The 22,009-nt window shown below is 49.0% G+C and overlaps 1 protein-coding gene across 3 annotated transcripts in view; it reads left to right on the top strand.

Moving 5' to 3' along the window:
* The window catches only part of SEMA5A (semaphorin 5A), a 473,120-nt gene that overhangs the window by 334,946 nt on the left and 116,165 nt on the right, over positions 1-22,009 (top strand). For all 3 annotated transcript variants that reach the window (XM_062212003.1, XM_062212001.1, XM_062212002.1), the window contains exon 11: positions 5,419-5,623. In XM_062212003.1, coding sequence (XP_062067987.1) covers positions 5,419-5,623 — 205 coding nt within the window. The remainder of the gene's footprint in view (positions 1-5,418; positions 5,624-22,009) is intronic.

Raw genomic sequence — 22,009 nt, 5'->3', positions numbered from 1 at the left:
CAATCACCTTGCACGCTGGGTAATTGCCTTCTTCACCTGCAGAGGGGCGATGAGCTTCAGTGGAGAACAGGTGATGCCCCTACAGCTAATTCACTGCCCAAGGGGGCTCCCAAGCTCCATTCTCAGATGCAGAACCCCACCACATTCTAAGCTCGTGATGCTGGGTCGCCGTGACTGGTGGGTGGTAGCACTGGGACCTGCTTCAGTGACTCCACTTTCCTGAAGCACAGAACCGTTGTCTTCTGAGATGGCTGGCGATGGGGAATGATTGGATCCCATTTTTCCTTGGGCTGGGACTGTTCAAGTCTAATGGTTTTAAGGGAGTTTTATATTTGTTTGCTGTTTCTGCATTTTTCAAATAATGTGGCACTGAGGAGAGAAGACTTGTTTCCGTGTCCCCCATAGTATTTGTTGCTTCCTTTGGGGCAGTTATTTGGCATTTTCTGTCTTGCATTTGCATCATTGCATGGGGGAGGACAGATAGAAATGAAAAGGAATACCTTGAAGATAAGTGTTGCTAGCATTGATCCATGTGCAGTGCTTCCTGTGTAATGTAGCCGATAAAGATGACTCTTAGAGACCATTTGTTTGGAGCTTTCTGGGCAGCACAAGTCAAGTAAATGTGTGCTGTGTCTCGTTTTCTCTCTCATATAGAAGAGAAATACACCATTCCTTTTAGGAAAGCCTTTGTGAAATCCTGAAGGTTAAAAAGTTAACGAAGACGCCTGCTGCGTTCACAGTGCACTTTCAACATATTGATGTTTCTATTGCAAAGGTCTTCGCGACGAGCAGAGGGACTTAATAACCTTGATAATCCCTATCACCTGCAGGCAGCGGATAACTTTTAGCCCGCTTATCTGGATATATTTGCAGCACACAGAAAATCCCCTCATTTCCTAAGGCCACGAGGTTTCGGTTTTATAATGCCACTGTCACAGCCAAGGGCTTACTGGCGTTCATGAGATGGAAGTAAGTTCACACGGCATAATGAATGAAGGCTGGCGGGAGGTTGGCTGGGCTGAGCATGTCTGCCTTGGGTAGAATTGCAGACTTTGAGAGAGCTAAAGTCACAGGTTACAACTCCAGGTGCACATACGTGGCAAGTGGTTCCTTTTCCTGGAGTGCGTTTGGTGGCCACACTGGCACCTGGCCTACGTCATGGAACCTTTTAGACTGATGGGGATTTGTGTTGACTAAGGTCCCTCCATCAGGTGGAGGTGAAAAGCTTCTATGTCCAATAAGCAACAGTGATAGGTGATTAGATTTTTGTTTGTTTTTCCTGATGACCGTTTGAATTTTTTTGCAGCCCCTGGATGATGGTAGTAGCTAAGAGAAGCAGAAAGGAGATTCAGGTTCAGCAAGAAGAATGTTGGCAGGGGCGTTGCATCACATCACAAAATGTAATATACAAGTCAAATTGAAAACCAATAGTATTTCCTGTTTTTATCAGTTACAATCGGAAACAACCCCAGGTGATGCTCATAAGTCTGTCCTGTTAGAGGCGCCCTTTCCAAACTCACCCATTGCCCTGAGCTTCAGAGAGAAGAATGGCTGCCACTAAAATAACATCATCCAGACCCCGTGGCCTAGCTGCCGGGTAAAGGCTCCAGATCTTGCATACGCCGACCAGAAAGGGTGCAGCTGAAATGCAAACAATAGACCTTCAAGCATGGCCACATGAATGCTGACGTAACTGGGACAAGGGTGGACTTGTCCTTAAAACAAGGACATAAAAAACATGGGAGAATTTAAGACGTTCATGATAGGGGAAGCTGTCTACAGGGTGTTTAGGAACTCTTTGCACTACTCCTCAAGTTTTGTTTTGTAAATTTAAAACTGTTCTTAAATAAGAAGTTTTTACATTGCAACTATTATTGTTTTTTTAAATGCGTTGAGGGGCCGACAGAGTGGCCCAGGGTAGAGTGCCTCCTGGGGTGCCAGCATCCCTGTGAGTGCTGGTTTGAGTCCCGCCTGTTCCCCTCCAGGTGTGTGCACCTGGGAAAGCAGTAGAAGATGGCCTAGGTACCTGGGCCCCTGAGACCCAGGTGGGAGACCCAGATAGAGTTTCTGGCTTGTGGCTTTGGCCTGGCCCCATTGTGGCCCTCTGGGGAGTGAATCAGCAGATGGAAGTTCATTTTCTCTCTCTCTCTCTCTCTTTCTTTCTTTCTTTCTGTAACTCTGCATGTAATATGCATAAAATGAATCTTAAAAAAGATGGCAACCCTTGTAGGCTTAAGCCACATGTAGGCAGAGGCTGTGTTCCCACTCTGGCTGCTGTTGGCCTCTTGCATGGTGTTCGCCACGCATCACCCAGTGCCCTGGCACAGACAGCCCGGGAGACCAATGGATAAGGCACAGCTCCAGAATATCCAGCCTTTGTAGAGCTCGGTGAGTTGCTAGCAGTTCAGCAAATATGTGCTGTACCTTTGAATAGCATCCAGAATACAGTGAGCAGAAGCCCTGGGCAGCTTACTCATTCTAGGCTGGCAGAGGAAACCAAGAAGTCATAGAGCATCTGTCGGAACCAGTTCTTGGCAGGTGACTTCAGTGAGAAATGGGTTCCAGCCGTGAAGACAGCACTGTGCGGCAAGCCTTGGTCTGGGCAGCCCTGTTCGTGCCGACTTCCAGGTTCCCTGCCTCTCGGGTTCCTCCACAGCAGGGAGGAATGCTCCCTGCATATTGTGCCGGCTGGATTTTATGATGCCAATTTTCAGAAATCCCATGCATGGAAACAAAACCTGTATGCAGCCCTCATTTGGCCAGCAGGTAGCCAGCTGCCACCTGTGCCTTAAGACCAGGTTGTCAGGAAGAATAAAGCAGCAAAGAGAAAGTCACTCTTGGAACTAGAGCTTACCTGCACCGACTTCAGACCAGGCCCAGTGGAAATGCTTTTGCATTTTGAAAAACACCTGGCGGGCAGTGCCCCTGGGCTCTACACGTTACTATGAATTCTGTAGTTAGGCCCAATCTCCTGGCACAGCCTCCGGCTCCCCCTATCACAACTGCCTGTGTACACTCATCAGTTCCCGGTTCCTTCATTCAGTCACCTGTTTCTCTCCGGCCAGCGCAGCTCATGTGCCATAGAATCACTGACCTGGTGTAAGGAGCGTACTTTTCCCTTGCCATTGGTTGAATGGCGTCTCTGTGCCAGGCACATCGTCTCGCTCTTGGGCATTTACAAGCACGTTGAATTACTTTACAAATGGGTCCCACTACTTATCTCACAAGAGCCGTGGGGAGCCAGCAGAGTGGGTGCTTCCCGCTGGTTTAGCAGGTGATTGGCAGGGGCTCAGAGGCAAGGCTTTGCCTGAGCCCAGGTTGCGCGAGGACCCAGGTGGCTGAACCCAGGTGACGTAACAGAGCAGTTGTGCAGCCCAAGCAGCACGGGAGCCAGGCTTGCAGGGCAGAGCCCTTTGGCTGGACTCACACAGTCCCTTTACGTGGTACCCAGGGAGCCCCTGCAAAGGGGATGCTGTTAAATTAAGCCTGGGACCAAACCTGTGAAATCCATCCAGCTGGCAGCTTCTCTAGCTGCACAGTCGACCTGTTGTTTTATGGTGCGTAGGGTATTTTGTCAAATGCTACAAAAATATCATCTACTTTCAAAAAGCAATTTCCATCTTACCCTCTTGCACCGCTGGCCGGCTATAAAGCCAAGTCTCGAAAATGACAGGTTACAAACAGGAGTTTCCGGCCGTCTGGGCCCCGAGATCCATTTCTATCCAACCTGTGTGTATGAGGTTTTCCCAAGGATCAGTCACTGTTTGCACCAGGATTTGAATTTTATGGAAGACTCCAGAAGGGTTCCTCAACTCTGATTCTCTGTCTTCCGCCCCACGCCTCTCTTTTCCGCATCTTTTCCTGGAAGCGTTGTGCGGACACCTGCCAGCCTGCCCACAGCACGGCTCTGAATCTCGTTCTCAGCCAGTCCCAGGCTGGTTTTCCCTCCGTGTACCCCAGATTGAGCGTCCTGAAATTTCCTCTTTCTGCTGATCTCTCTCCGTCCCCTTCCTCCCTGACCTGATTTCCATACTGCTTGCCACTTCTGGAAAATCGCCTGTTGTGTTTCTTAGCCCTAGACTCTAAACATTTTTTTTAAGCTTCTCCAGGCTTGAAATACAAGAACAAAACAGTGCAAGAGCACAGTATTTTATATTCAGTGTGAATGATTATAAACTGATATTATGTGGTTTACAGAGGAAAATGGCTATTTCATTGAAGGAAATTATGAATGACTAATTGACTAAAAAACTGTATACAGGTGAAATGGTCATTTTTCCATTCATTTATTGTTTATAGCCATTGTCTATATTCTCACTAACCCAGGGCTTTTTTTGCGTTTTAACTTATAAAACTTCTTATTTGGTGGTATTTTTGGTGCAATGTAAATTTAAAATATGTTATCTCGAAAACAAAAAAGAAAGAAAGGTAGAAGGAAGGATGGTGGGAGGGAGAGAGGAAAGGACTATCATTGTGTGTTCTTAGTTAGGTGTATATCTACAAATCATATTGAATCTGTTAAAAATTAAAACAATAAAAATGAAATAAAAGTTTCATGGAAATACATATAATGGAAAAACTATGCATAGATTTCAATTTTTTGCACCAACATAAACCTATATTTTAATTGCATTTCTCCATCACCTTTTTAAAAAAAGAAAACACAGAATTCTGTTTTCAATTTTTAAATTATTTAGTTATTTCACTTACTTGAAAGGCAGAGAGGGGGAGAGAAAGAGAGTTTCTGTCTTCTGGTTCACCCCCGGACGCTCACACTAGCCTGCACTGGGCCAGGCTGAAGCCAGAGCCTGAAACTCATTCCAGATCTCCCTTGAGGTTGCAGGGCTCCAGCTCTGTGATCCGTCATCTGCTGCCTTCCACTATGCGTTAGCGGGAAGCTGCCTGGGGACATGATCCCAGGACTCCGGTATGGCAAGTGAGTGCCTTGAGTGGCATCTTAAGCACTGGGCCAAATGTCTACCCATCAGATGGCCTTGGCCTTTCACTGCATGACCCATGTCTTGCTGCCTGGCGCAGAGCTATCATGGGAAAGTCCATCCATCTGGTGTTCTCGTTCCACATCCTCCGTGTGGGTACCTGACTTATTGAACACACATTTCTCAGAAAACTCCCAAGTGACTCAACAGCTAATAAGTGCTTTCTGTGCATCTGCTGTCCAAATTAAAGCCTGCAATGACGTCCACTTTATTATCTTTTCAACATTTATCAGAGTTGGAAAGCTCGTCAGCTTTGGGGAGTTCACATCGACAGGGGAAGGAAGAAGCCGGTGGTTGGCGCCCTCGGTTCTGTGTGTTCTGATCTCTCCGTCTCCAGTTCACCCTGAAGCCTGGGTGGCCTTGACAGCCTGAGCCTGTCCAGGTGGCTGCTCCCCGTGACACAGCCTGTCCTCCCTTGCAGTGCGGCACCGTGGACCAGGGCCTGTACGTGAACCTGACCGAGAGGAACCTGCAGGACGCTCAGAAGTTCATTCTCATGCACGAAGTGGTGCAGCCGGTGAGCACCGTGCCGGCCTTCATGGAGGACAACAGCCGCTTCTCCCACGTGGTGGTCGACGTGGTACAGGGCAGAGACACCCTTGTCCACATCATGTATCTGGCCACAGGTAGGAGCCCTGCCCCCTTGTGGGGAGGTGCTGTGTTGTGATTTTCCCACCTTCTGATTTTGTGTTTTAAATGTAAGCATTCCATTTGGTTCTTAGCCTTTAAGTCCGCCTGCTTTCCTGGATGCCACCAGAGCCTCATCTTCTGCACGTCTTATTGGAAATCCTACCTAAACTCTTTGTCACCATATGCATCCCCATGTTCCTTGGAGACAGTGCCTTGTTCTTTTACTACTGTTCTAAAATAAGCCTTATCTTGGCAAGACCATTGTACTCTTGATACTTTGAGATAACAGGATGCTTTGTTAGGGGACCTTGCGGAGTTGGCCTGGGATTGCACTGGCGACTACTGACTGGTTCAAAACACTGCTCACGGCAACTGTCGCCCTGCATGGTACAGGAAAGCATTCTGCAGAAAACGTTTTGGGCATGAATTATAGAACATTGTATGGGAGATGTAGGCCGCAGTGCTTACCAGATTTTAAAAGCAGCACTACACCTGTTCAGTCTCCAAAGCGCCTAGAGTGAGAAGGCCAGAGGCCCTCTGAGTTCAGGGTGCCCAGCCCTGCCGCCGGGTGCCCAGCCATTTTCAACCCTGCCACCTGCCCAGCTCCTTGAACCCCGAGACAGAGCAAACTCTACGTGTAGCCTGTCCCTCTGGACACTTCTTTGTCCATTGCGATCAGCGTTTTCTCACACAGCACAATCGCTGTGTGGTGGTGGTTGTTAATAATACCTTCTATCTTTTCTTGTTGGAACTTCTCAATTCATAATTGTGTGTTCATCGGTTGCTTTTATTTATGAAATCAGTAAGGTTTACTGAGTTTTTGCTGTCTGTCGAGCTCATGTGAAGCACTGGGGGATAAACGATGAATGAGCTGCCGTCATCCTGGCCTCGTGGAGCCCCCATTGTAATGGGGACCGGCAGGTAATCAACAAACCATTGAGTAGAGCAGGAGGTTCCCCCAAGAGTGTGCAGGGATCAAATAGAGGGCTGTGGTGTGAGTGCAGCGGAGGCTCCTGCACTTAGCTGGTCAGGCTCTGCCTTTGCCAGGCAGTGGTGTATAAGCTGAGCCTGACTGAGGAGGGGCAGCCAGCCCTGCACCCAGGATGTGGGGAGTGGTCAGCCGTGGGCAGTGCAACTGAATGGTCAAGGACAGTTCTGAGGACAGTTCTGAGCCCTGCATCTCTGAATGGGGGTCACGGCTGCCTCCAGAGGCCAGTCTGTGCAGGAGTGAGGAGGAGAGAGAGGCAGGAGAAAGTTGGGTGGGGACAGCTGCTTGGAGTGGCTCCTCCGGAAGTGAGAACTTGAGTAAGGGCTTGCTGAGCTATCTGGAGGGGATGGGAGGTCAAAAACAGGACTTTTGCTCTGTTTTTTTGAAGAGAAGATAAGAAATCGCCATCGTATTGTGCATCCTGCTCACCAGGCTGCAAACATGGAGTGTGTCTCTTCTGCCATTTTTATCCTTAGTGCACCCAAAGAATGCCTGGCATGTGGTCGGCTTGTGGATTGAATGGACTGAACCTTTCCAAATGTGTTCCTAGGTCTTCATGGTAAAGATTCTGGTTAATACTGTGGGAAATAGAGCCAGGCCCTTAGCATCCAGGGAGGCAGTCGCTATCCTCCTCAGTAGCTGGGCGTGGGGTAGAGTTCAGGTGGGGAACAGTGGCAGTGGGATGGGGCTGGTCTCCTGCAGAAGAGGACTCCATCCAGAGCAGTGTGAGGTCTCGGCTCAAGCCTTCTGCCCTAGTCTCCACCCAAGGCCGTGTGAGGGGATGTTGATTTAGAGTGAGCTCTGATGATCCCTAACAAGGCTCTGCTTCCCCGTTCATTGTCGGGGACCGTCGTAGATTATCAAGGTCTGTCGTAGAGTGTCGGGGACCGTCGTAGAGTGTCGAGGATTGTCTTAGTTCAGGTTGCAGTAAGGGGGAATGCCACACACCGGGAGTCTAAACCACTGAATTTATTTCTCACCGTTCTGGAAGCTGGCAGTCCAGGACCAAGGTCACTGCTCATTGGTTTCCTGGTGAGGGCGCCTTTGCTGGCTTGTGAAGAGCTGCCTGCTCCTCGCATCCTTACCACGTAGGAAGGGGTCTTCTCCCTGCATCTCTTCTCACAGCGACACTGACTCCCTGATCCCAGCCCTAATAGCACTGCACTGGGGATGAAGGCTCCCACGTGTGAATTGGGAAGGGGGAGTGAGTGAGACTACGCTGGGGATCAAGACTTCATTCTGTGAATTGGGTAAGGGGAGTGAGTGAGATGCAAGCAACGCTATTTAAACCATAATTGTAGCAGTGAAAGATCTGAAGATTTTTGTTATGAACAGTCTGCTCGAACAGAATCCAAATCAAGTCGAAGCAGACCAACTTAGATAAATTATAGATCTGGGATGAAATTATAGTCGGCATCTGTTGTTTTCTAAACAGTGCAGCTTCTAGAAACTTGCAGCAAAAATCCATCTTCAGTGAGCTCATGGGTCCCGGGCTGCTGTCCCCACCCCTGCTGTACAGGCACATTTGTTTTATTCCATTTCAACTTTACTGAGCTCCCTAGAGACTACATTTTATTGCAAATTTAACATTTGTGTCAACCCCACCACAAGCACGTTTCCTGATGCCATTTATTCCAGCAGTTCAGTTGATGGTTAATGTATTTTAGCAATGCAGTAGCTTTTAATTAAGGTATGCACATTTTTTAAGATACAAGGATGTTGCATACTTAATGGGTTACAGCATAGTGTAAACATAACTTTGATGTGCGCTGGGAAGCAAGAATGCTCATAGGGCTGTCTTTACTGTAGTACTCACTTTAGTCCAGTGATCTGGACCCAACCCCACTGTCTTTCCAAGGTGTGCTTGCTCCAGCCTCCAGGGCTGCAGGGATCCCAGGCTGGCTGACCCCCTGTACAGGTTTGCAGATCTGATGTGACTGTGATGCACTGCCTGTCATTAGACAACCACATCACTGTACGATTTCATGGGCCTGAGTTTTTCTGTTTGTTTTAATGTACTGACCGCTTGAACACTGAATGGCGTACATGATAATGCTAATGTGAATCACGGGTTGGGATGACAGGCAAAGCTGTTATACATGGGCCTCCTCTGCTGTTTCTGTTGCTCAGCTGTTTGTCCAACTCCAGAGGATGAGTTCGTGTGGGAGCCACGTCCTGGCAGGGAGCACCCGTGGGTACGTGGGGTTCTGCAGTGCATCTGGCTCCAAACATACGCAGTGACTCAGCGCCGGTTCCAAACCATACGCAATGACTCAGCGCAGGTTCCAAACCATACGCAGTGACTCAGCGCCGGTTCCAAACCATACGCAGTGACTCAGTGCCGGTTCCAAACCATACGCAGTGACTCAGCGCAGGTTCCAAACCATACGCAGTGACTCAGCCAGGTTCCAAGCCATACGCAGTGACTCAGCGCAGGTTCCAAGCCATACGCAGTGACTCAGCGCAGGTTCCAAACCATACGCAGTGACTCAGCGCAGGTTCCAAACCATACGCAATGACTCAGCGCAGGTTCCAAACCATACGCAGTGACTCAGCACCGGTTCCAAACCATACGCAGTGACTCAGCGCAGGTTCCAAACCATACGCAGTGACTCAGCTAGATTCCTCAGGAAGCTGTGTTCTCAAGAACATTTCAGCCTGCGTGCACTCGCTTGACACATCTGGCTTTGGAGCCCCTATCGATTCTCTTTTTAAGGATTTGTTTTATTTGTAAGAGGTATGGAGTGGCAGAAGCAGAGAGAGGGAGAAAGAAAGAGAGAGAGAGAGATTGATTGATTTTCCATCTGCTGGTTCACTCCCCAAATGGCTGCTACAGCCAGGACTGGACCGGGAGTTTCAACTGAGTCTCCTAGGTGGGTGCAGGGGCCCAAGGACCTGGGCCATCCTCTGCTGCTTTCCTAGGCACATTACATGGAGCTGGATCAGAAGTGGAGCAGCCAGGGACTCGAACCAGTACCAATATGGGATGCCAGCCCTGTAGGCAGCGGCTTTACCTGCTACCCCACAGTGCTGGCTCTGGAACCACTATAAATTCTGTCTCATGTCTGCTCTAACTTGTTTGTTTGTTTGTTTTTTACTTTTTTAGCACTGGTTTGTATATTCTGGAAGAAGTATCTTGTTTTGCAAATTTGAAATCAGCATTAAATTTAGTTGTCAAAGATACCAGTTTTTAAATACCCACTATGTAGACTTCGTTACATTCAATGGAATGTGAGAAAGAATGTCCAGACGTCCCAATCCATCTTAACAAAAACTGTGAAGCGCTGTGCAGCTCCCGATAAGCAGGCATGCAGGAGATCGGAGATTGTGGCTTTTCAAACTCTCGAGACTGATGTTCTGCTGGTCTTTTATTTATTGCTTGCCCCACTTGAGTTACATCAAGGTGAGCCAGCGACATTCATCTCCCCGGAGATTAAAGCTGGCGTTGAGCTCCCGGGCTGGAGGCCCTGAGGTCCAGGTTCATCCGCTGTGCCTTATGCAAGCAGGAGAGCATAAATACTCAACTGAGAGAGCGTAGATAAACCACTCGCACCTACAGGGCACGAGGAGAGTCCTGCCTGCTCTTCATGGCCTGAGCTGAGCGTCTAGGCTTGGCAAGAAGCATTTCACACACTTTGATTTTACCTGAATGTATGAAAATTGGAGGAAACCTGTGTTGTTTTTCTTTCTGTTTTTTTTTTTTTTTTTTTTTTTTAAGATAGGCAGAGTGGACAGTGAGAGAGAGACAGAGAGAAAGGTCTTCCCTTGCCATTGGTTCACCCTCCAATGGCCGCCACGGCTGGCGTGCTGCGGCCTGCGCACCGCGCTGATCCGATGGCAGGAGCCAGGCGCTTCTCCTGGTCTCCCATGGGGTGCAGGGCCCAAGTACTTGGGCCATCCTCCTCTGCACTCCCTGGCCACAGCAGAGAGCTGGCCTGGAAAAGGGGCAACCAGGACAGAATCCGGTGCCCTGACCAGGACTAGAACCCAGTGTGCCAGTGCCGCAAGGTGGAGGATTAGCCTGTTGAGCCACGGCGCCGGCCTGTCTGTTTTTCATTATTACAGTGAAATACTAGAAGCACGTTACTGCATAAAAAAAAAGAGGCTCATTTTGCTGATGGTTCTACAGGTACAAGTTCTAGGGGGCTTCTTGCTGGCAGATCCCTAAGGTGACACTGCATCATATAGCAAGAGAAAGATGTGTGTGTGTGCACATGTACATGTGTGTCTGTGTCTGTGTGCGTGTGTTTGCATCTGTCTCTGTGCACACTTGTGTTTGTGTGCATGTGTGTCTCTGTGTGCATCTATCTGTGCACATGTTCATGTCCCTGTGTGGCTCTGCACATGTGTTTGTGACTCTCTATTTATGTGTGTCCACATGTATACGTGTCTCTGTGGGTCTCTGTGCAGGTGTATGTACGTGTGTGAGTTCATGCATGTGTGTGTGCATACAAGCCTATGTCTGTTTTGGTATGCAAGTGTGTCTGTACATATGTGTGTTTGTGTATGTCTCTGACTCTGTGTGTGAATTGCATGCACGTGGGTGTGCATACGAGTCTCTGTGTGTACATGTGTCTGTGTGTGTCTGTGCATGCTTGTGTTTGTGTATGTACCTGTGTGTGTGTACACATTTGTTCTAGTGTGCACGTGCATCTGTTCACATTTTTGTGTGTATGTGTAAATATTGGTGTGACTGCACATGTGTTTGTGAATGTGTACGCATGTGTGTGCGCATGCGGGTGGGTCTCTGTGCAGGTGTCTGTACGTGTGTGTGTATTGTCTCTGGGTAACACGGCACACGTGCGTGTTTGTGCATGCACATGTGTGTGTATCAGAATTCCATCAAGGGAGCTCCCCGAATGGCCCTAATGACCTTATCTAACCCTCATATCCAGCCCATGGCCCCACCGCTGAGCACCTTGGCCCGCTGTTTCCCCCACCTTGTACCTCACAATCGGGGTTGAATTGTAGCACGTGAAGGCTGGGGGAGCTGAGATCTTACCAAACCATGGCACCGGCCAACGCCACCTGCGGGTCGGGTTATTCAGTCGGTGTCATGCAGTGAGTGAAGCGGTGCCGGTCTCTGCCTGCCGCCTGCCTGGCCCTTGCCTGCCACCCCCACCCTGCTGAGTGCACAGCCTTTACCAGGTGCACCCAGGCTTTGCTTTCCTGCTACTCCCCTGTGTCCCTGCCATGGGAGATGGAGCCAGGGTTAGATACCTTATCTGGGCAGTGACCGCTGACATTCTGTGAAGGTCTCTGAGCAGGAGGCAGCACGTGGCAATCAGTAGCTGCTTTAGGATATTTTATGTCTGGGCCTTCCATATGTGCCTGAGTTCCACATCCAAGTAGCTGCTGTATGCTTCTTGCCAGAGCAGCATTAAAGTGATGTTGGCTAGCCCTGTATTCTGGGGTTTGCTCCATACGTGACGTCCAGGACTCTGTCTCGGCTTTCCTCCTGCCTTGCCATGCCCTCTGCTGGACCTCAGGTGTGGCTGTTGCTCTGGACTCTCCTGTGGCCATGGCTGTCTCCTTCCTCGTTCCCTCCCTGGAAATGCCATTGGCCGCAAGCTTCCTACTCTTCCATCTAGGATGAGAAGTAGCCCTTCCATTCTCAATTTGCCTCAGTTCTAGTGGATCTAAAGCTGTTGTAGGTTCAAACTGTACATAACTTTAAAATGATCTAACCTACAATTATAGCCATAGTGCTGCGACTCAGAGCTTACGACCAACGGGTGAATTTTATGGCATAGAAATTATCTCTCAATAAAGATATTTTGGAAAGATTCACTCTTCCTTTGACACTCTCAATCAACTTTTATAAAATGTGTTCTTAGAAGATTATTCATAGACATTCACATAAAAATATTTCCCAGAGGCTACAGAAATGTAAGGGAATCAGGAGCGAGAACACATACACACACACACCCACATGCTTTGCACCATTGTTCTTCATTTTGAACTTGTGAAATCCACAGAGAAAAATCAGGGCAGATAATAGACTGCTACCATAGGAATGTCAGAACGCAGCTGACAGAACTGCCCGGGGCTTGTGCCACATTTATAAGCCATGTGTGCTCTCTTCTTCACCTGCAAGGTGGATTGTACCTGCAATGAAATATATTAAAAACCTCAGAAAATAGAGCAGGCTCAGAACCTTCAACAAAAAATCAGATTGAAAAGACTATGAATATTTCAAAACATTTGAGCAAAATGTAGCCAAAAAATAAGTTTCTTTCAGTGTATAATGTTTCTGAAATTCAGCTATAGGTATTTTTTATAACATGCATTTCTCATGAAATTCTGAAAGACCCCTTGTGTATCACACAGGGAATAGAAGCACATTTCCCACAAATGCAATTTGCTTATTAAAAACTATGAATAATGAAAGCACTCAACATTGAAATAATAGAAGAAACAGCACGAGAGGTAAAAGAAGCTCCTAAGAATAAGGGACTAAGTCTCTGAGCGAAACAACTCTTATTCCCCTGCACAAGTCAATACTGAAAGGAGGACATGCATGGGGATAGAAACAGAGCAGGATTATGTGTGTAACCGAGTCAAGGTGTGCAGTGGCTGCAGAGCTGAAGTAAGAAAATATTCCAAATATGGGGGGCCCACAAAGACCAGGCATGAAAACAATGAGTGTCTTTGAAATAGAGATCTATACACCCAGAGCTGGAGAAACAAGGGACTAGATGAAAAACCCCTTGGCACTTTTTGTCTCCAATGGACCGTGCAAGTCAAGGGCCCTCATGGAGCTGAGCAGGTCTCAGCCACTAGAAAGGAGGGATCCCATGGAGACCACTCATAGCGCACCACTTCCTGTTCTGCCTCGCTGTGACTCCGTTTTCCGTTCCTCACACAGCCCGGAGAGGGAACCTCCACTGATGCGTCTGCAACCATTTTCTCACACTCTGTTTTCTAGGTGGTCGCGAGAAAGGATTCAGTAGTGGCTACAGTTCACTCAACCCTGTAGAGTTGTATGGGATAGATACTGGAAGAGGTAGATAGTGGATGCCTTGTGTTCATGTTAGGAAACGTGGGTCTTCTGGGACAGGCATTTGGCCTGGTGGTGAAGCAGTCCCATAGCAGACACAGTCATAGCAGAGTGCTTCTCTTTAATACCCAGCTGTGGCTCCAGCTTTCTGGTAATGCAGAGCCTAGGAGGCAAGGCTGATGGTGTAAGTGATTGGGTCCTTGGCTCTCAGCCTCAGCCAGGGACCACGGTCTGCATTTGGGGAGTAAACCAGTGGATAGAATCAATCAATCAATCTCTCTCTCTCTCTCTCTCTCTCTCTCTCTCTCTCTCAATTTTTGTTTAAATTAAAACAAAACTTTGGAAGTATAATAACTGAAAATGTTGGAACAGAAAGGCCATGAACTTAATGGATGTTTTCAGAGATTACTGTCTATAACGCCTGGAGAACTAATTGGGGTGACAAGAGTAGAAATAGGGTAAAATTTGGGGTACAGTTTCTTCCTATACTGCCAGTACAGTGTGCTGTAATATTCGCAGATTATACGAAAGTGGGTCATATTGTCGATGTCACTGCTTTGTCACTGAGTGACGTGGAATGGTCTGTGGGCAGAGCTATTTCAGTGGGACATGAGTGAAGCAGGTATGGCCAGCAGACAAGCAGTGGTTGTGAGGCCCACAGTGTGCACTGTCAGCTAGGACAGTATCACCCCCCAAGAAGGCAAGCATTAGGACTGGGGAGCAATAAAAATACCTTATATTAATGTAAGTCACAGACATGCATGCATCCCATAATACACAGTGTATCTATAGAAGCAGTTTTATGAGAAGACGGGAAATCATGTGACATTATTTCTGTAGGTGACAGTGAAGAGCTCATCATATGGAGAAAGCCTGGGTTGGTTCCACGGAGGGAAACTCACAGATTCAGGCTGTCCAGAGGGCTTTAGGGACTCGGGAGGTGATGCAGTAGAGTGACTCCTGGTTTCCTTGGCGTGGGTGACGAGTACATGCTGATGACCTTTGCTGAGAAGAGGAAGCTGAGATGTCCGTGTTAACATCCCCCAGAGAGGATTCAACAGTGGGCAAGACAGATGCCCGGGCCTCGGGAAGCTTGTATCTTAGGAGGGATGTGGACAGCGCAGTAAACAGTCCCATTGCATGTTAGAAAGGAAAGGACCAGCAGGAGCCGGAAGGGGGGAGCTGAGGCCTCGGTGTTAGGAAGCAGAGAAACAAGTCTATGACTTTTGCAGGTTGTACGACACTGAGATGGGATTTCCCTGGAGCAGGTGGGGCAGAGGCAGCCGGCGTGGGCTGTGGAGGGGAAGGAGGAGAGGATGTGAAGTCTTCCCTGTAGCTCTCCTTACAGGGCAGCCTCGAGGCTAGGTGGCGTGGGGCACAGTGGAGGGGAACATGGGCTGAGCTGCACCTGCCAGCTAGCATCAGCCGTGTTTGATGTGCACAGCAAGCACCCCGGTAAATGTTTCTAGTTTCACCCCACTGTACCCCATCCTGTCTGCACCTGCCCGGTGTTGCCTCCGTCCCCAGGCCTCAGGGAAGGGCTGGTTGCCAACAGCCCTGTCCTTGGTCTTCTGAGATACAGATGTGGAGATGCTGAGGGAGAGGGAGGGGAGGATGGGGAAGGGAAGAGTAGGCAGAGGCCCTGCCATCGGACAGGGAGGCACCAGGGCAGTGGAGAGAGGGAGGGAGGATGCGTATGGTCAGAGATTGTGACATGAGAAACTGGGCAGCAGAGAGGGAAGGGGTGGTGATGGGAGAGTTTCTAAGAACAAGCGAGGTCCTTTGTGTGTGATGGGTTTGGGAGACGTGGGGTCAGGATTCCATCTGTAGTGATGTTGGCTGTTAGGGAGCTTGGCCTTGACTGATTCCGGTAAAGAATCCAGAGCCCATGAATCTGCTTCCGTTAGGTTTACAGCCACATCTGGGAATCATCTCACAGGGAAAGAGCAGGAACAAGAGAGAGGGGCTCAGCTGACCGAGACTCTGAGTGGCCCAAGGCCTGCAGCCGCTGCAACCTCCAGGAGCAGCCTCGGGGCCGGTGGGGACTTAGTTATCCCAGGAGGACCAGGTGGGGAACAACCCAGGACTGCCACCCCTCGCTGTCCTCCAGGCCACACCCACTTTAGATGCGTGTCGTGGCTGCTTCTCATTCCTAACCAGTATTAAAGCCAGGAAACCAGTAGGACTTCCTGAATGAGCTTGTGGAATATTCCAGAAATAAAAAGCGTGCTTTGTGCTCTAGGAACTTCTTCTGATAGAGTGACTGTTGCCAACCAGCTCAGCCAGTACTGCAATCCCAGCCCTGGCTTATCTTCCTTTATTTCCCCATATTTCCTTATCTTTATTTTCCTTTATCTGAGGTTCAAGACTTGCAGCTCCCTCTCTGAGGAAAGTGGCTGCTGGGTGAGAGGCAGGCCTTGGCCTTCCCGTTCACCAACATAAAACCTTGATACCCCACAGAACCGTCCAGGTTCCACAAATCAGTTCGTACATTTGCTGTTGCCAGCATGCCTAACAGTTCTCTTTCTTGGTGTTTGTAAACAGCTACCTAACTGTCATGAGCAGTTCTCACATTGGAAATATTTGTTTATACTCACCGCAAATTCTCATTAGAAATTGTCAATCCCAACCTCATTCAGACTTATGTATGCTTACAAATAAGGGTCCTTCAAAAATGTTGTAGGGAAAAAATGGAATTAAATAAGTTTACTTTGCTGTAAGGAAGTTTCAGTCCATGCATTTTTTTCATAATGCATGTGTTTCATGAGCTTCCTTATAAAGTGTCCCCATAGTTTGAGTGTTTATTTGATAAAATATAATGTTTTGTGTTTACTCACTGAACAACTACATTAAATAAAAAAAGATGTAGAAAATAAAACAATTATCTGGCACCATGGATTAGTCTGTGTCTCCCAAAAAGATATGTTGGAAGTTACAACCCTCTGCTACCATGGACTGTGACTTTATTTGGAAATAGGGTCTTGAAAGATGTGATGGGTTAAGTCAAGATGAAGTCACACTGGCGCACCATGGACTCGTGTGTGTGTGTGTGTGTGTATTCACACAGCGGAGCAGTGTGGACTCGAGCTCCTGTGGGATGCCGACATTGCAGACAGTGGCTCACTCTCATGTCCGTGTGAGAAGAGGAGAGAGAGGTCAGGGAACAGCCAGAGGACAACACAGGCAGAGGCTCTGAGAGGCACCTGCAGCCCCAGGGCTGCCAGGCACGGGCAGCTGCCCCGAGAAGGCCGCGTGAGACGAGCAGAGATTCTGCCCAGAGACTGAAGGGAGCAAGGCCCTGCTGACGCCCAAGTTTCGTCACCCAGCAGCAGAACTGTAAGAGACTGTGTTCCTGTTGCGTGACACCCTCCACATCGTGCTGTTTTGCTGCGGCAACGCCAGCTAGAACACACATGCCTGTGTAGACGTGTCCATTCTGCACCCGGTCCTGCAGCCGGATTACAGGTGCCGACTGGGCTTCCTGCTCCCCTGACACTCCTCAGTATCCCAAACTCCAGAAACAACACAGTTCTTTAGTATCAACTCATGTCAGGCCCAATTAAAATGAAAAGTCAGCCGTGAAAAAACAAGTCTATGCCAAGCCACTTAAAAGGCTGTAAAAAGAACTATTCGTTTTATTTGATTAAATGTAGGAACATTAGTTCTTATATCTCAATGTTTTGTTCTTAGACATATTTTCTGAATAATCTTAATGGCTCTGCCTAGTTTTCCAACCCTAAAATCCCATGAAGCCGTAAGCCATGAATTAGCAAGCATCCCGGTTCATTACTGAAAGGACGCTGTCAGCGTGCATCCTGTGGAGCGCCTGATTTCACATTGCTCCCTCTCTTCCCCTCTCAGATCGACATTCACGTAGGCCTGCAGTCTGCTCCTTTCTCATTGCACACGATAGCACTGCTGGAAAGCTGCCCCCAGGTAGGAGAGACTGTGGTCTGTGGACGCAGAAGAAAATGAGAAGAGCTGTATCTCTGTGCTCCTCTTTGTACAGATCTTGCCTGACTTCCAGTAGAATTCCTTTAGGCTTGATGGAAGTTTCTGGAGTTTAACCAGAACTGTCTCTTGTTCCCAAATCTTTTATCCTCCTGCTTATCCAAAAATTAAGTTCATGAATTAGAGTTTCCCTGTGAGATGATGATGTTGTAACTCCAGGGGGTTTTAATAATGTTCACCCAAAGCCCTGGGCTTCCGTGTTTTGCCAAGTTCCTCTGGTTCTGCAGAACGTCCACACCTCTTCCTGTGCAGGAGCTGCCCAAGTGAATGCAGAGCCCCAGGAACTGGCGCATGTCCCTGTGCAGTGTGCACAAGGACTTGGGGCAGCCGTTTTGATCCTGGATAATTTAGTTATGAGGAAATGCCCTTGACTGCTGTTTAATGATGAATCTTCAGGTGTCATTATAAAAAGATTTTTCTAGTTGATCTTAAGAACCAAGGTCTCCGTGGGTAACAAAGACTTCCAACGAAGCGGCTCCTCTCTCCGCATACGTATCATTTGCTGTGGTTCAACACATTCTCCAGTTACCGCCCACACATGTGTACGGGTCCCCTCCATAAAACTGCTGGCTTGCCTCAAAGAAGAGTTCATCCAAACAACGTTTTGCCAACTCTGCTGGTCACTGTGGGAAGTGCCCAAATGGAAAAGAGCTGTCAGTCTCTCCTGTGTCCACTCAGATTGTGATGAGATTTTTTTTACTTTTAGACAAACATTCAAGAGAGAAGATTCCACCAGCATTTACACAAGTATAGTAAGATTCCTGGTGCTTTTGCTCTATTTTATCATAAGAATTTATCAACTAAATAAGTAGAAGAAATCTATCTTAAGGCACAGATCTCTGCTGCAGTGAGAACATGGATTTTGTGAGATTTCTAGGAGTCTGGCAACAAGTTTCAGTGTATGGGATTTCACATTCAGTGGGGGCTCCCAGGAGTGTTTCTGGATATCAGAGCTGGAACTAAAATTAGATGGATGAATATTTAAAAGTTAATTACTCACAAAGACAATATATTTCGTCCGCTGGATGAGTTGTCGTGACTTGGGGCGCTGCGTGGCCTTTTGCGTTGTCGCTTAGCTCATTTGCGAAGTCCTGATACGGGGCTTGGGCTGGGTGTTGAATTAAGAATCCGCAGCGTCCTTGGTAAGGTGTGTGCCAGAGGAGATCTCTTAGGATCACCTGGCAGGAGGCCCAGGCCCACCTCTTCTTGAGAGCTCAGCCCCAAGGGTGCCTGTGTAGGGTTAGCAAAAGGAGAGACGAGCCTCGTGGCTTGCCAGGACATGGCTTTAGGCTGTGGGCATGTGCTCTGTGGCTGTGAACAGTAAGAACAAGCTAGTTATCAGTGAAGGCCACGGCACGGCACCGATTTCGGCAAGTGCACAATGAGAAGAAACACAGGAGACTTTCCCCAGAAGAAAACTCTCCCTGTGTTGATGCACGAAATGTCAGGAACATACAACTCACTCCTGTGCAGACCCCCGTGGGCCATTGTCTCCCTGTGTCCTCTGACGGCTGCAGTTGGAATAGGGTTGAAGTGACTCAGCACATTTTCCCTCTCTGACGCCATTGTCTGTAACGGGCACCTTGAACTTGGTCCTGTGCGGCGAGACACCCGCAGCCTGTGTAACCGCCCTGGTCTTCTAATGGCAGGTTAACACTGTTACTGAACCAGCTGTGGTCCCTGCTGTCCCCACTGCTCCCAGACTGTTCATGTCAACACATGAGTGCCCAGCTGTTGATGCGCAAGATCTTCCCTGTGGTCCTTCCCTCTGGTCGGGCTCAGTTAGGTTCTTTGGGTGGTAAGAAGATGCTTGGGTAACTCCAGTGATGGGAATACGTGAAGGTGCGTGTTCTGGCTGCCCTATCTGTAGTCTCCCATCTCTGCATGTCCCAGTTCACTTTCCCGAGAGTGAACCTGACCTCTGCCACCCCACTGTCCTCAGGGATGTGCGGAGCGCACGAGGCTGGGCCGCTGGGAGACTGCTGCTCAGCTGGAGAGCGACTGCATTTGGTGCAGAGGGCCCTGTGATACCACCAACTGTGGGGCTGGCAGTGGCGTCCCCTGTGCCAGAATAAGGGGTCGTTCCTTCCCCTGGGAGCAGGACCACTGACCTCGGAGGAGACCTTGGGCTGCGCACATTTTTTAAACGAGATTAGATCAGTATTCAAAGATGGACCAGCTGTGATTGCCACGAATCACAGTGTCATAATCTTAGCAAGTTAAAGCCACACATGTATTCCCACAGAATTTCCATGGGTCAGGACCCCAGGGTGGCTTAGCTGGGTCATCTGCCTGGGGTCTCACCAGACTGCAGTCAGGAGGCCGGTGGGGGCTGCGTTCTCACCTGGAAGCTCGGCTGGGGGGAGCCTGCTCCAAGCTCACGTGGTTGTGTGCAGAATCCTTCTCCTATGACCCTGTCTGCTCCTGTGTCCTTGGGCCACGTGCAGCTCCTTCCCCGTTGTCTTCTGCAGTGTGGCTGCCTACACCGTGCAGCCTGCAGAGAGCTGTGCTTCTCAGGATCCTGTCTCGCATCGAAGGACATTCATCTGATCAAGCCAGGTTCCCCCGGCCTCTCACTGATTCGGAGCCGCTTATGTGGGGTGGTCTGATTTTTGTGGACTGGCTTTGCTATTGCCACCTGATCTCTCTCTTGCACTCACAGGTCTGGCCCCTACTCAAGGGAGGACTCCTGGGGTAGAGTCAGGGAGAGCATCTCAGACCCGCATACTGCAAGGGCTCGCTTTCCTGCCCTGGGCCCCACAGACACTACCACACCTACCACACCTACCACACCTACATAGAAACCCCTGGATATAAGTGGCATTTTGGAAGTTCAAAATTAAGTGTCAATGTGTTCCTTTGGACCGACAGCTGAACTGCCACTTCAGCTCTTAGAGCTGTTGATAATTAAAAGCAGGAAGAAGAGGGTCTTTGGTTTGAACTGCCCAGTTGAGTGCATTGACTATTTGCTTTATGTCTGGTTACCCAGACCCGACGGGAGCACTTGTGGCACATGAAGTTATTTTCCACTTCTCTGGTGCTCCATGAGCAAATGTCTATGATGCAAAAAGAATCTGGAATGCAGAAGGGGAGAGCAAAGGGACAACCCCGTATTTTACCCAACATTTAAAGGGTCATCCCCATAATAACTAAAACCGAAGGAACAAGCAAAACCCCCACATGCCAGTGTTAAAACGTTAAGCACCGGTGCCATCTCTCCTCTCCTCCTCTCCTTTTCTTCCACTGTGATGGGGATGCTGGTTCTTTTCCTGACTGGTGGCTGAAACACCTACCCTGCTGGGGGAACCCTGATATACAGGCAGTGAGATGACCGTGTCTGTCCTCCAGGGGGCGCTGTGTCCCTGATACCCAGTTACTCGGGGTCCGCAGGTGGGAATGAAGAATTCCCATAGAAACAGCACATCCACTGTCTCAGGATCACAGGGGCTCTGGGTGAGGTTGCTGGTTCCTTTGGGAAAGCAGGGAACAGACATTCAGGCTCTGCGGCATCTCCACTTGGGCCTGGAGTAGTATGTGAATTTGCTTGCAGCTGGCCCACGGTTTGTAAGCTGTTAAATCAGAAAACAGCATTCTGCTTAGTACCGTAAATTCTGCTCGAGGAAAGTTCTGGTACTGTGACTCCCCTCCCAGCTCACCCCCAGGCTGCTGGTCCTAAATCCGTGCAGGGCACCTTATCTGCAGCATGAATCTTGCCAGAATGAGTTAATGTGCTGTCCAGGGCCTGGCAATGGGGCCTTTCCCCAGAGTGAGGTTGCTTGTTCGTGATGCAGCGTGGGATCTCACCTAATCACGGCCGCTGGGACACCTGTGGGCTCTATAGGTCTTGATTTTGAATGCCTGTGGTCTTCATTCTTTTTGCACCTGCTGCCATCTTGTTAACTTTGTGTACGTGGTCCCTGCCAGGCAGTGATGACCACTGTCATCCCACAGATGTGGGCTTCAGTCTCTCTGTAATCCAGTTCTAAAGAAAACAGCGGTGGGCTCAGGAGGACTAGGGGCCAGGAACTGCCCTCCCCAGCGCATGGTGAGGTTTCATTAATGGTGGCACTACCAGTGCACGTGGGTTTCCCTCCAGAAGTTGTTACCAAGCTGAGTGACTTGAAGAAATAAACACCCACCGCACCCATAAGCCTCCACCGAGGAGCCGAGGGTACCCCGATCCCTTGCAGAGCAAAGGGGAGCGATTTGACAGACCTGGGAGTAGGAAGTGGGAAAGGAGTGAGAGTCAAGATGGAGTGTGTTGTGTCAGTGCTAACAAGGAGACAGGTGACGCTGTCAGGTCATGAAGGCTGGGTTCTGGCGCATGATTGCCTGGGAGTAACTGTCGAGAGTGCCAGAGCCCCAGCCGTGCACAGAGTGTTT

The sequence above is a fragment of the Lepus europaeus genome, chromosome 15 (genome assembly GCF_033115175.1).
Source record: "Lepus europaeus isolate LE1 chromosome 15, mLepTim1.pri, whole genome shotgun sequence".
Classification (NCBI taxonomy): domain Eukaryota; kingdom Metazoa; phylum Chordata; class Mammalia; order Lagomorpha; family Leporidae; genus Lepus; species Lepus europaeus.
The sequence above is the reverse complement of the archived record's forward strand: the minus strand, read 5'-3'. Positions and strand labels throughout refer to the sequence as shown.